The following is a 14,170-nucleotide window of genomic DNA, read 5'->3' as shown; positions in this document are numbered from 1 at the left end:
TTAATCACATGGACATCAGCTGCAGAGCCCCAGGGAAGAGACTGTCATAGATTCCTACAGAGGGGCTGAATCATCTGGAAGAAAGGAATCATGAACACACAAGTAGCCTCTCCTACAGAAATAAAAGCAGATTGGAATATATAGGTGCCCATATAATGTGCTGATCTTAACAGCACTTCACAATACACACTGATCAGGCTTCAAGTTGGACAAAGATGTTCACTTTGATTTTTCTCTTCTTGCTCCTGAACATTCCACTTCTTGTGTCCAGTATCACCCATCCCAAGTGCTTTTGGAGAATGAAGCAGAACAATGACAAGGATGGAGATTTGTTGACAGGCTGTATCTTCTTCCTTTTCAGAGTGCAGTGGCCTGTGGAGAAAGATTATTTCAACCACATTCTGAATACACTGTAAGTTTCTTTCTATTTTCTATGTACGTAATCATGAATATTTCATGGTGGGGAGTAAGATGAGAATCAGAGAACGTTTTGAGTCTCTGTTCTGTTACTCAATCTGCCAACCAAGAAACAACCCCAGATTCTTTTAGAGACTCAATGCTCTTTTTCTACTTTTAATTTGTCCAGAGAGTTTTGTTATTCTTCCAGTTATCCTCCTACTTAACAGGCTGAAAGGGCTCTCTCAATTGTTCCATCACATGTAGCCCTCCTCTTGACAGTTTCCACAGCACAGTAGCTGGAGGTGTCTTACTGAAGGAAACCCCAATCTATTCAATGACTATCATTCTAAATGTAAGTAAATGACTGTCAAGTAGAGTCTGTGATGACCATTTGATCACCGTGTCACTCCTAATGCATGTGCTAGGACAACTAATATTTGTGGTACCCCCAGCCCCAGAGAATTTTTCCATAGCTATTCAGTTACTCTCTAAGATGCTCTGCATGTGGTCACATTGTGCCTTCTAAAGCTGCATCAAGAATGAAAGTAGGAGACCTGCCCACTGTGAACTTCACATGGGTTCCTGTTCCCCATTCTTCACCCATATACATGTATAACTACAGGCCTTTAATTTCAAAGTCTAGTTCTTCACTCTCTCTTTAGGGTAAAGAAGGAATGTGTAGACTGAAAACGACATGCTTGCATTCTTTGGAATGTAGGGTGAGTAATAGTGGTGATTACTTACTTTCTTTGTCCCTGGCCTGAGTGACAACAGTGGCATGTGATACTTGGCCACACTTGAGAACAGTTACCTACTAGTCCATCTTTGATATTGTTTAAGAAGCATGTGTCTCTTCTCCTTATGTCTAAGCTGTTTATTCTGTGATACTTATGTCACATTTAACTCATATGTTTCTCTTTCTGTAATTTTACTAGTTATAGCTGGCTGCATATTTTACCAATTTGGGCAATATACACATTTTGATTTTGTGTACTGCGGATAGTTTTTTAACGTAGCACTTTAGTCCAGTAGTTTGCTCTAACAGTTCAAGTAATTGATGTTTCTTAGTGTTTAGTGTGCAGGAGTTAGTGTTTGAGATTCATAAGTCACAATATCGAATTCTTGTTGAGTGTTACTGACAATTTCAATTATATTTTTCCATATAGTAATAAAGGATATAATAAGATAGTTTTTATTTAAAAATGCATAGATGTATGTCTGTATTTGTACCCAAAGATACCACAGTGGTACAATTTCTAAGTGGGATACAGATTGTATTTATCTCTGAGTGAATCATTCTGAATAAAAGAGTATTTCTGAGTTTGAAGCTTTTTGGTCAGATAATACGAAATGAGTTACAAGACAAGAGTGTTACTCTTCTTCCATACCCATAAGCATAAAATGATATTGTTCTATGCTTACTAACTTTATGACGATATTTATTTTCAAAATTCGTAAATATTTCCCATACATTGCACACTTTATAATCTTTTAGTATACAAAAATGTAATGCTGACACAAATAATTCTCACTTCAATTTCCAGAAGTCCCTAGTTTTCAATACAATGCCAGTGTTGTGCATTTGTAAGTTAAAAATATATACAAAATGTGCTCTCTATGAGATAATTTATGTTGGTCAGATATATCAAGTATGATTACATTGAACATACTTTTATAAACATAAAATAGGTGAACAGTACTGGAGTACATGCTCTTAATATCACCATTTGGGAAATGGAATAGGGGTATCCCTGTGCATTTGATGCCAGGCCAGTCTAAAGCCAATTGTCACTCAAAAGCATGGTATCTGTTGCCTCTTTATGGCCTAGATGAGTAGTTGTCACATCCACAAACACATAGATGCATATATTTACCAGACATACTCTGATATTTAAAATTATTATTTTAAATAAATAAATAAATCTTTTCAAAATTTTGTGCTTGCAGTCGACAAACAAGAAAAAAAAAAGAACAAGATAGGGATAGACATGAGGGAAAATGTTAACTATGTTACCAAATAATTATAATAAATTGTAAGGACTTGAGCCAAATATATCTCAGAAAGACTATTGTGCATTAAACTGTCATGTTTTGATGCCATATCCAATTGAGTTTATTTCATAAAAATTACCAGAAAGTTTGCTCATGTACCATATATATTTTTCACACTGTTCAATAATTTCAAAATGAATTCATGATCAGATTATCCATTTTGTCAAAGACTGTGCCCATGTATTTACCTTCTGAGCAAGTATGCAAAACCAGAGATGGGCAGCCCTCTCTGTGGAAAATGCAAAGTCTCATCTTATGTTTGATAGATGCACTCTCATCAACTTTTAATGATTTTTCAAACTTCCAGCTTCTCTGTCATTGCAATCTCACAACACAATATATTTATTTCAGTCATAGTAGATGGTTGGGAATACCATCCAGTACAGTATAAGCCCCATTCTGACTGCAAATGATCATCACTAGATTTCTGTCCAAAATAAACAGTGTTCCATTTACAGAGCACCAACTGTAGACTATAAGTTTGTTCTGGCCTTGACTATTTCTGTTGTTGAAGTCAACAGGAACCCTGAGCTTTTATAAAATATGACTCTATTATTTCCATACCAACAGGGGTATAATACTGTGTCACAATTACACAATTTTTTATTTTTTGAACAAAATTGTGAAACTCCCCCTAATTATGTCTCTAACAAAGACATCAGGTGTACAGTGGTACTTAAAGAACCTTACCGGGCAGCATCTGTCATCATTGGGACATTCCTAGAAATCTACAAATCTCAGCAGGTGAGTTTTATTTGGGGTGATTTTGTAAGAAACCCTGTATTCACTGGTGGCTTTCCCAGATGCCAAGAAGAACGTGAGGAGGAGACTGACTTCACAGTCATGTCCAACTTTGTAGTTCAAGGGTACAATTCAGAGACTTGATGGTGCTTCCACAATTCCTTGTGTGAAACAGATGATGGAAAAAGTAAGAAGTAAGGGGATTTTCTAGAATACTCAGCAGAAGTGTGCTTACATGTTTTTAGGTGTTCATGATACTTATGCTGCTTCCTGTGTCCTAGGTCATTTAGCTTACTTATGGACCCTTCCGTCCTATCCTGAATGATCATGATCACTTTTCCTGTCTGTGTCAGATGCCTCCCAAAGACACAGCTCTAGGAGAGGCCATGATCTCTTTGATGCTTTACTTCAACTGGCTCTGGATTTGACTGTCCATCTTAGAAAATGATCAGATTACTTTATTTCTTTCACATTTGAGAACAGACATGAAAAATATGTTCTGTTTCACCTTTGTGATCATGATCCCAGGCAAGAAGTAATTTTACATGTCAAGAGCTGAAGTGTGTTATAAACAAATCATAACATATCCATAAATGCAGTTGTCATTTATAGTGACACAAACAGTTTTCTAGCTGTGAGCCTTAGAATGTTGGATCTCTAGGTATACAAAGAATATGGGCTACCACTTCACAGTGGGATCTCACTACAAGTAAGAGAAGTTTCACACTTGACTCATCTCTTGGGACTCTAGCTTTAGCACACCACTATGCTGAGATTTCTGGTTTTAAAATTTAGTCAAGACATTGATCCATCTCAAATACTCAGATGATTACCTGGAAAGGCTGGGTGGATTAATTTTAACTGTGAGGTCTTGGAATCTGATTGAAAATCTAACTAAAAAGCTGCTCATCCAATGCCTAGTTGGAATGGCTAATGGTCAGGACTATTGACATGGCCTTTACTTGTGGCAATGACACTGTATACAATGCTGTTCATGCTGTGTCCCTTGCCCTGCATGCGATGCTTCTTTAATAAGAAGATAATCAGCCAATGGACAATAGCAAAAAACCTGTTATTAACTGTATTAAGGTAGTGTTTCCTCTATTGGGTGATATTTGGTCTCATCAATGTCATTGTGCTTAAGAGATTCTCAGATGCTCAAATCTAGTGTATTAAGAAATATTCACCAAATAGAAAGACTTCTGAACATTTTTCTTTCTGAAGAAATAAATCAAAAGTGTGCTGTAAGTCTCTACTGCAAAGCCAATTAAGTGGAAGAAACAATTTATCAATGGAAATTAGTGATTATGTTACAAAGCCTCAAATAATATCAGCCTATCCTAATACTGAAAATATATCAGTCCTTAGTTATTAATGCTCTCCATGTTGAAAAGATGAGCCCTCATATATTAATTCTCAAATATGTTGTAATCAGTTTAGGAGATGGTTTTTACAAGTGTCCTTATCTGATTCTACTCCCTTCTAGGCTTTGGGGATCTCACTTAGATCTCTGAGAGTAATTATGCATGAAATTGTGCTGTGATTCAGTACATGCATATTCATGTATGTGAATGGATGCTTCTCACTGTATGTATGTATGTTTGTGTGTTCCTGTGTGTCTGTGTATGTATCTGTATTGCTTTACATATATGTAGGTTTGTGTCTACCTGTGTATCTGTATTTGTCAGTGTATATGTCTGCGTGTACCTGTATAGGTATTTTGCATGTTTCTGTGTAGTGGTTGCACATACGTATGTCTGTGTTGGTGTATATGGGTGTGTATGTGCGTGTCTGTTGGTATGTCTTTGGATGTGGGCATAAATCTGTCTGTGTCAGTGTCTCTAAGTGTGGTTGTTTGTATCTGTGTATCTCTCTCTGTGTGTATATTTCTGAGAACATGCATATTTCTGTGGGCCTAGGTATGTTTTGATTGTTTCTCTTTTTGTGTGTCTATTTGGGTGTATATGTCTCTCTGTCTACATGTGCCAGTACGTTTTTCTGTGTGTCTTAGTATGTATGGAAGTGTGTGTAAATGAGTATATTGCTGTATTATGTATGAATTTTTGTATGGATATGAGTATCTCTGTGTGTAGGAATGTGTGTGTATGTGTATGTGTGTAGTTGTAACCTCTTGATCTAATTCAACAGTGTTACTGATCTTACTTAATCTTCAAATTTTGTATTGCATAGATATAGAAAGAATAGACAGCCTTGTCTTCTTCCTTATTTTAGTGGAATTGGTTTGAGTTTCTCTCCATTTAATTAGATGTTGACAACAGGATTGATGTGAATTGCCTGTATTATGTTGAGGTATGTTCCCTGTATTCCTTCTTTTCCCAAGACTTTTATCATGAAGGGCTGTTGAATTTTGTCAAAGGCTATTTCAGCATCTAATGAGATTACCATGTGGTGTTTTTCTTTCAGTTTGTTTATATGGTGGATTACATTGATTGATTTTCATATGTTGAACTATTCCTCAAAATCTGGGATAAAGTCTATTTGGTCATGATGGATGATCATATTGATGTGTTCTTGGATTCAGTTTGCACTTATTTGATTGAGTGTTTTACATCTATGTTCATAAGGGGAATTTGTTTGTAATTTCTTTCATTGTGGAATTATTTGTGGTTTGTGTATCAGATGAGTGTGGCTTCATAAAGTGAAATTAGCAATCATTCTTCTGTTTGTATTTTGTGGAATAATTTGAAGAGAATTGATGTTAGCTCTTACTGGAATGTCTGGTAGATATCTATCCTAAAGCCATCTGTATCTGGGATTTATTTGTTTTGGAGACTGTGAAAGACTGCTTCTATTTCCTTAGGGTTTTTAGGTGCATTTCTACTGTTTGTCTGATCTTGATTAAATTTGGGAAGATGTGTCTATTGAGAAAATTATCCAACTCTTTTATATTTTCCAATTTTTTAATTACAAGTTTTCAAGTATGACCTAATGATTATTCAGATTTCCTTGATGTCTATTATTATGCCTCCCTTTTAAATTCTGATTTTGTTAATTTGGATATGCTGTCTATCTTTTTGTTAATTTGATAAGATTTTTTTAAATTTTTTTAGAGATCCAATTTTTGTTACATTTACTCTTTTTATTGTTCTCTTTTTTTCTATCTTATTTATTTCAGACTTTAGTTTGATTATAATAGTGTCTATTCCTCTTGGACAGGGCTGAATTCCTTTTGTTCTAGAGCATTCAAGTCTGTTGTAAATTGCTAGAATCAGTTCTCTCCATTTTTTTTGTAAACAGCAAAAAAAAAAAAAAAAGATTTTTTTTTTTTTACCAGAACTGCCACTTTGTCCCATAAGTTTGGGTGTATGCTCTATTCATATTCATTTGGTTCTCAGGAGTCATTAATTTCTTTGTTCTTGCCTTAGATCCCTTAGTCATTCATTTAAGACTTCAGTTACAATGACATGGAAAGCTTTCTGTTTTTTCTCTTATTGTTGAGGTTCAGTTTTAATCTGTGTTAGTCTGATCGGATGCAGTGTCTTATTTCAATTTTCACACATCAATTAAGACTTGTTTTGTGACCATCCATGTGGTCAGTTTTGGAGAAAGTTCCATGAGGTCCAGAAAAGAAGAAATACTTTTTGTATTTGAGTGCAATGTTCTGTAGATATTTGTTAGGTCCTTTGATTTATAATGTCTAATAACTTGAGTATTTCTCGGCTTAACTTTTGTCTAGATGACCTGTCCTTTGGACAGAGTGGGATATTGAAATCTCTGACTATCAATGTCTAACAATGAATTTGTGCTTTAAATTTCAGTTATGTTTCTTTTACAAATGTGAGTGCCCTTGCATTTAGAGTGTAGATGTTGAGAAGTGAAATGTTATCATTGTGGATTTCTCATATGATAGATATGTAGTATCCTTTCTCATATCCTTTCATTAATTTTTGTTTGGAGTGCATTTTGTTAGATGTTAGAATGGCTTCACTATCTTGTACTCTAAGTCATTTTGCTTAAAATATTTTGCTAGTGATTAGCTCTGAAGTATGACTGTTTTGATTTTGAGGTATACTTATTATTTCCAGAAGAAGGATGAATAATTTTTTCCAAATCCATTCTGTCAGTCTGTATATTTTTTTTCGGAGTTGATATTACTGATATATCAACGACCAATTTTTTTGCTAATTTTTAAATTGCTATTGTTGATGGTAGTGTTTGTGTGTGTTTTGCTTCTTTGCTTTGCTGGTAAGAGATTACTTATTTCCTGTATTTTCATGGGTGAAGTTAACTTCTCTAGTTTGAGTTCTTCTATTACCTTCTGTTACTTTCTGTAGTGCTGTATATGTGGGTAGATATTGTTTAAATTGGAATTTATTATGGAGTATCACATTTTCTCCTTTTATGAGGATTGAATGTTTTGCTGGGTATAGTGGTATGGTTTATCATCTGTTATGTCTTAGCTTTTGAAGGAAACCTGACCACATCATTCTGGATTTTATAGTTTCCATTGAAAAGTCAGATGAAATTCAGATAGGTCTGCCTATATATGTTACTACATCTTTTTCATTGCAGTATTTAGTATTCTTTCTTTTTAGGTATATTTAATGTTTTGATTATTTTGCAAGGGCATCCGTTTTCTGTTACAATCTACTTGGTGTTTTTTAAATTTTTTTATAGGCTTCTCCTTTCCTAAGTTAGGAAAATCTTCTTCTCCAATTTTGAAAAAAAAAAAACTATTGTGGAGATTTGTAATGTGATTCTTCTCATTCTTCTACTCCTATTATTCTTATGATTGGCTATTTGATAGTGTTCAAGTATTCATGGATGTTTTGTGTCAATAATTTTTTTGGATTTAACATTTCGTTTGATAATTGTATCTATTTCTTCCAACATATCTGAATGCCTCAGATTCTCATCTCATCTCCTGTATTCTGTGGTGATTCTTATGTGTGTAGTTTCTGTTTGCTTACCTAGATTTTCCTTTTTCAGAATTAACTCAGTTTGTGTTTTCTTTATTATTTCTAATTCATTTTTCAGATTTTTTAAAAGAAATTATTTATTCATTTTACATACCATTGATTCCCTTCTCTTTCTTCTTTTTGCCCTCCAGCATTTCTCATTTCTCATTTCTCATTCCCTCCTCTGACAAGGTAAGGCTTCCTATGGGAAGTCAGCAGAGTTTGGTACATTCAATTGAGGCAAGTCCTACTCTCCCACCCCTTCATCAGGGATGTGCAAGGTATCCAACTGTAGGTAGTGGGCTCCATAAAGCTGGTCATGCATCATGGATCATCCTGATCCTACTGCCAAGGGGCCTCTTAAACAGATCAAGGTACACAACTGCCTTGCTTATGCAGAGGGCCTAGTTGATTCCCATGGAGGATCTACAGGTGTTGGTTTAAAGTTTATCTTGGTTTGGCAGTCTCTGTAGATTTCCCATCATTACCATGATGCCTCTTGCTCATAGAATCCCTCTTCTCATTCTTCAATTAGTCTCCTGGAGCTCGGACTTTGCTTGACTTTAAAGGATTTACTCATTTCCTACACTGCTTCATTTGTCTTTTCTTGTATTTCTTTCAGAGATTTATTAATTTCCTCCTTAAGGTCTTCAACCAACTCCAAAAAGATGGTTTTAAGGTCTTTTTTATTCTACTTCAGCTGTGTTGGAATAGTCAGGGCTTGCTGTAGTAAGATAGCTGGCATTGTTAGTGACATATTGCCTCAGCTGTTGTTGATTGTATACTACACTTGTGTCTAGGCATCTAAGTTTGTGGTGAATATAAGCCAAGATGCTTATTTATAAGTTCTTATTTGGATGTGTTTTGTTCCTGTTTCTGTTTTCTATTTTTTTCCCTCCAGTGTGGCCTGAGGTTCTTCAAGGCATCTCCACTTGATTTGGAGGAAAAAATTCTGGTGTCTGAATTGACCTCTGGTCCATCAGGGGGGACTCTTTCCAAGTTGGTGCTGGGGAACTTTGATGCACAGGGATTTGTGATCGTGGATAGAGTGGGACACCAACATGTGAGATAGTATAGAGGTGAGCCTCCAATATGGACATCTTATAGTCCTTCATGTTCTCCAGTTGAGCAGATACTCACTCACAGTGAGTCCCTGGGGCTTTGTGGTCTGGAGAGCTTTGGAGTCTGGGGCATTGTGGTCTGGACAGTTATGGATGGGTGATAGCATTTGGGGGACAAAAACAGTGGAAGTTATTCAAGGATGGGTGGCCTACCTAGAATTCTGGTGACCTTTGTTGACTCTGGTAGAGATGGTTATCTACCCCATTTGGGGGTTGGGATAAAGTAGAAACAGATATGGAAAGCAGGGAATAGACTAGGCTGTCACTAAGAGAGAGACCTGGAGAGTTCAACATGCAAGTGACCTACATAGATTTTTGCTGGCAGGCGTGTTAAAGGGTAGAGACTTGATTGACAAGTGTATGGTTGGGTTCAATCATTGACTCGCTCTGTCACTGGTGCTTTATCTGTGGTTAACAGTCATTCGTTCATTTGCCCAGGAACCCACAATGTTCAAAGTACATGTGAAAACCGTAAAACTTTTCTGAACAGTCAATTAGCAAATAGTAAGGAAATATTAAAAGCAAAATTACTCAGATGCTTCTTACACTGCTACACAAGTTGCATCATGGGATTATGTTACAACCTCTGTTATAAACACACATCAAGTTTACTTTGTACCATGTGTTCCTTTAAATCATGCATGCTAATAGACTAACTGCAGATCATTACCTTTTCCTCCATTCCAACAAATCCAATCCCACAATCTATTCCCCAGATCAGCAGCAGGCTACATGTTGGGCAATCAGTTCTCTACCTCTGCCCCTGTTGCCAGTGGAACTTAGAAATCTTCCCCTCCTAACTTTCCTCCTGTCATTCATTGCTTTAACACAGCCCCAAGTTTGAGGAGACTATCCCTAGATACTTATGGTGTATACTTATGGTGTACTTATACTTCCCAGGAAGGGAAGTATAACACCTAATCACAAATGTTCACCTCTCCTTCAGTTTCTCAAAATACCAATGCCATGTCATATACCCAGTTATGTAGCCAGGCACCTACTTCAGCCCAGCCACATCAACTTCTCTAGTGAATCACACAGATCTTCCCCACCAAACTTCCTTGTCAATACTCTATGCTTTTATCCTAGTCATGCAACCTGAGCAACAATACCTAGGAAACACTCAGAAAACTATGGCCAGAGAAGCAGATTGGCAATCCACAGGTATTCACCTCTCCTTCCATTCTTCCCCTGTCAAATCACACATTACCATCCTCAGTTTTATAACAGACTTTCTACTCTGGCCTTTCCTGAGTCTCTATTGTATTCATAGGGGACTAAGACACACTGGAGTAAAACCTAATTTCCTTGCTTGAAAGGAACCAACCCTTCCCATACCCCTACATGGCCCTTCTTCATTAATCAGTCTCACCTCCTGGTACCTAAAATATATTTCACATGGGAACCTCTGTGAACAGGCCTCTCAGGACAGCAGAAATTTTTCTACCAAGCAACATACCAAAAACAATGACAAAATCAAAGTAACAGGAAAAAAATACATTCCTGGGGCATCAGCAGGCTTTTTGGAATCCAATACCTATGATGGGAGACATTGCACAGCCTTGACCCAGGGGAAGGGGCTTGGACTTGCTTCTACTGCATGTGCCACTCCATGAAAGGCCTTGCCTTCTTGTGGGGGAGAGTGGGGAGTGGGTTGTGAGGGGGAGGCCAGGGGGCTGGAGCAGGGAAGAGGGGGATCTTTGATTCATGCGTAAAATGAATGGAAAAAATTTTTAATTAAAAAAACCATGCTCATTCATATCTCTTAATGGTAATGGTCTCAAATCCCTAATAAAAAGGGGCTGGAGAGATGGCTCAGAGGTTAAGAGCACTGGCTGCTCTTCCAGAGGTCCTGAGTTCAATTCCCAGCAACCACATGGTGGCTCACAACCATCTGTAATGAGCTCTGGTGCCCTCTTCTGGCCTGCAGGGATATGTGCAGACAGACCACTGTATACATAATAAATAAATAAAATCTTAAAAAAAAAGCCTCAGAATAATAGAATAGACCCATCTAATTACAGCATCCAACAAAGACTCCTCAATGTCAAGGACAGACATTACCTCAGGTTAGGAGGTTGGAAAAAGATATTCCTTAAAAATGAACCTAAAAACATGTTAGTTTATTCACTTCAATATATAAAAAATAGTATTCAAATCAGAACTAATCTGAAGAAATAGAGGAGGATGCTATATACTCATCAGAGTTAATACCCATGAAGGTGACATTTCAATTCTTAACATGTATGCCCCCAAAACTAGGGTATTTAAGTTTGCCAAATAATTACTACTATAGTTTCACATATTGACCCTCACACATTTATAGTGGGAGATTTCAATACCCCACTCTAAACAATGGCCAGGTCAGTCACACAAAAAATGAGAAATACTGGAAATAACAGACTTTTTATACTAAATAGACATAACAGATATTAACAGAACATTTCACACAAACAAAAAATATGAAGTCTACTTTTCACTTCAGAGATCTTTCTTCAAAATTGCCCATATACTTAGACATATAGCAAGTCACAGTACTTATAAGAAAATTAAAAAAAAAAACTCATTACATTCCTACGGATCATCATGAATTAAAGCTGGATATAAAAAAAAACCCAACAGCAACAACTTGAACCTTGCAATATCATGGAAACTCAAAAATTCTCTAATGAATGAAAAATGGATCAAAATAGAAATGAAGAAATTTAAGACATTCTAGCATTCAATGAATCTGAACACACACTACACCCAAACATATTGGACATAATGATAGACTTTGTAAGAGGCAAGTTTATGTCACTATGTGCTTGCCTAAAAAATATGTATTTTCATATTAGTTATTTAACAACACACTAGAAAGCTCTAGAACAAAAAGAAATAATGACACCAAAGTGTAGTAGACAGAAAGTCATAATCAAACTGAGAGATGAAATCAGTAAAATATAATCAATGAGAATAATACAAAAGGAATCAAGAGAAAGAGAAAAATCAATATGGTCAATACATATTCCAAATTATGTAAAATATAGAGAGTGTATATTGAAATTAACAAAATCAGAAATGTAAGTAGAGGGGTGTTAACAACAGATAATGAGAAAAATCCAGATAATCATATGGGAAACCTTTAAAAATCTGTACACCACCAAAGAGCAAATTCAAAATAGATAATTTCTTCAATACATTCATATAAAAAATTTATACAGGACTTAAAGAACTAGTGAAATAGAAGCAGTCATTAATATTCTCATAATCAAAAAAGGCTGAGCCAAATAATTTTAGTAGAGAATTCTTCCAGACTTTCAAAATGAGTTATTGCCAATACTCCTAAATTGTGCACAGAAGAAGGGACATTGCTCAATTCACCTTATGAGGTCACCATCACAGTGATAGTCAAATTACATTATGACATTAACAACTAAAAGGAATTACATACTAATTTACCTTATGAACATTGATACAAAAATACAATAACAAGTCTAGGAATACATAAAAAATATTTACTGTTATATTTAGTAGGCTTCTTCCCTGAGCTTCCAGGATGTTCCAATATATGAAAATCAATAAGTGTATTCCACAAAAGTGAAAAAACCGAAGTCATTGCATCAGTTGCAGAAAAGACCTTTGGCAAAATCCAACATGCCTTCATTACAAAAGTCCTGGAAAAATTAGGGATACAAGGGACATACCTCTACACAATAATAGTAGTTTACAGCAAGCCAATAACCTACATCAATTTAAATGGAAAGAAAATAAAATAATTTCCACTAAAATCAGAAAGAGGGCAAAGTTGTCCAATCTCTACATACAAAATAGTATTTGAAGTCTTACCTAGAACTACAGGAGATCTGAATGAGATTAGAGGGAAAAATTCAAATAGAAGAATTAAAGTAATTATTTGCTAATGCTATGAAACAATACGTTAATGACCCTGAAAATTTCACTGGGGAACTCCTACATCTGACAAACAATTTCAGCAAAGTAGGTGACATACAAAATTCGCAACAATCAGTAGCCCTTGTATACACAAATACCAAATGAGTCCCAGGAGGGATTAAGAAAGAAATCAGGGAAAAAATAACTATCACAATAGCAAAAAAAAAAAAAAACAACAAAACAAAAAACCCTGAAATTTCTTGGAGTAACCCTAATGAAGCAAGTGAAAGACTTGTATAATAAAAGCTTCAAGTCTTTGAAATAAGAAATTGAAGAAGGAATCAAAATTTAAAAAGATCTCACATGCTCATGAAATAAAAAGATTAACATAAAAATTGACAGCTTACAGAAAGCAATCTACTGATTCAATTCAATGCCCATCAAAATTTTGACACAATTGTTTCCAGATCTAAAGAGGAAAATTTAGGTTTTAGAAAGCCTGAGCTGACCTTCTCTGGTGATCAGATGGCTGAACACCCTAACTGTCATGATAGAACTCTCATCCAGTGACTAATGGAAGTAGATGCAGAGATCCATGGCCAGTCCCCAGGTGGAGCTCCAGGAGTCCAATTGGTGAGAGAGAGGAGGGATTCTATGAGCAAGAGATATTGAGACCATGATTGGAAAAAGCACAGGGACAAATAGCCAAAGTACTGAAAACTCATGAACTATAAACCAATAGCTGAGGAGCCCCCATGGAACTGTATCAGGTCCTCTGGATATGTGAGACAGTTGATTAGCTTGAACGATTTAGGAAGCCCCCAGACAGTGGGATTGGGACCTTAGTGCATGAGCTGGCTTTTTGGAACCTAGAGCCTATGCTGAGAAACTTTGCTCATCCTTGGTCTAGGGAGGAGGGGACTAGACCTGCCTCAACTGAATCTACCAGGCTGAGCTGAAATCCCAGGGGAGACCTTGCCTTGGAGGAGGTGGGAATGGGGGGTGTATTGGGGGAGAAGGTGGTGGTGGGGTGGGAGAAGGGTGGACAGGGGAATCCGTGGCTGA

The 14,170-nt window shown here is 36.3% G+C and overlaps 1 protein-coding gene across 1 annotated transcript in view; it reads left to right on the top strand.

Moving 5' to 3' along the window:
- The first annotated feature begins 215 nt into the window (after positions 1 to 215).
- LOC131902657 (vomeronasal type-2 receptor 116-like) overlaps positions 216 to 14,170 on the top strand; it is a 57,616-nt gene continuing 43,661 nt past the window's right edge. The window contains exon 1 of the mRNA XM_059253671.1: positions 216 to 412. Within this exon, the coding sequence (XP_059109654.1) occupies positions 216 to 412 (197 nt within the window). The remainder of the gene's footprint in view (positions 413 to 14,170) is intronic.

The sequence above is a fragment of the Peromyscus eremicus genome, chromosome 1 (genome assembly GCF_949786415.1).
Source record: "Peromyscus eremicus chromosome 1, PerEre_H2_v1, whole genome shotgun sequence".
NCBI classification, from domain to species: Eukaryota; Metazoa; Chordata; class Mammalia; order Rodentia; family Cricetidae; genus Peromyscus; species Peromyscus eremicus.
Note: the sequence above shows the minus strand (reverse complement) of the source record. Positions and strands in the feature narration are given on the sequence as shown.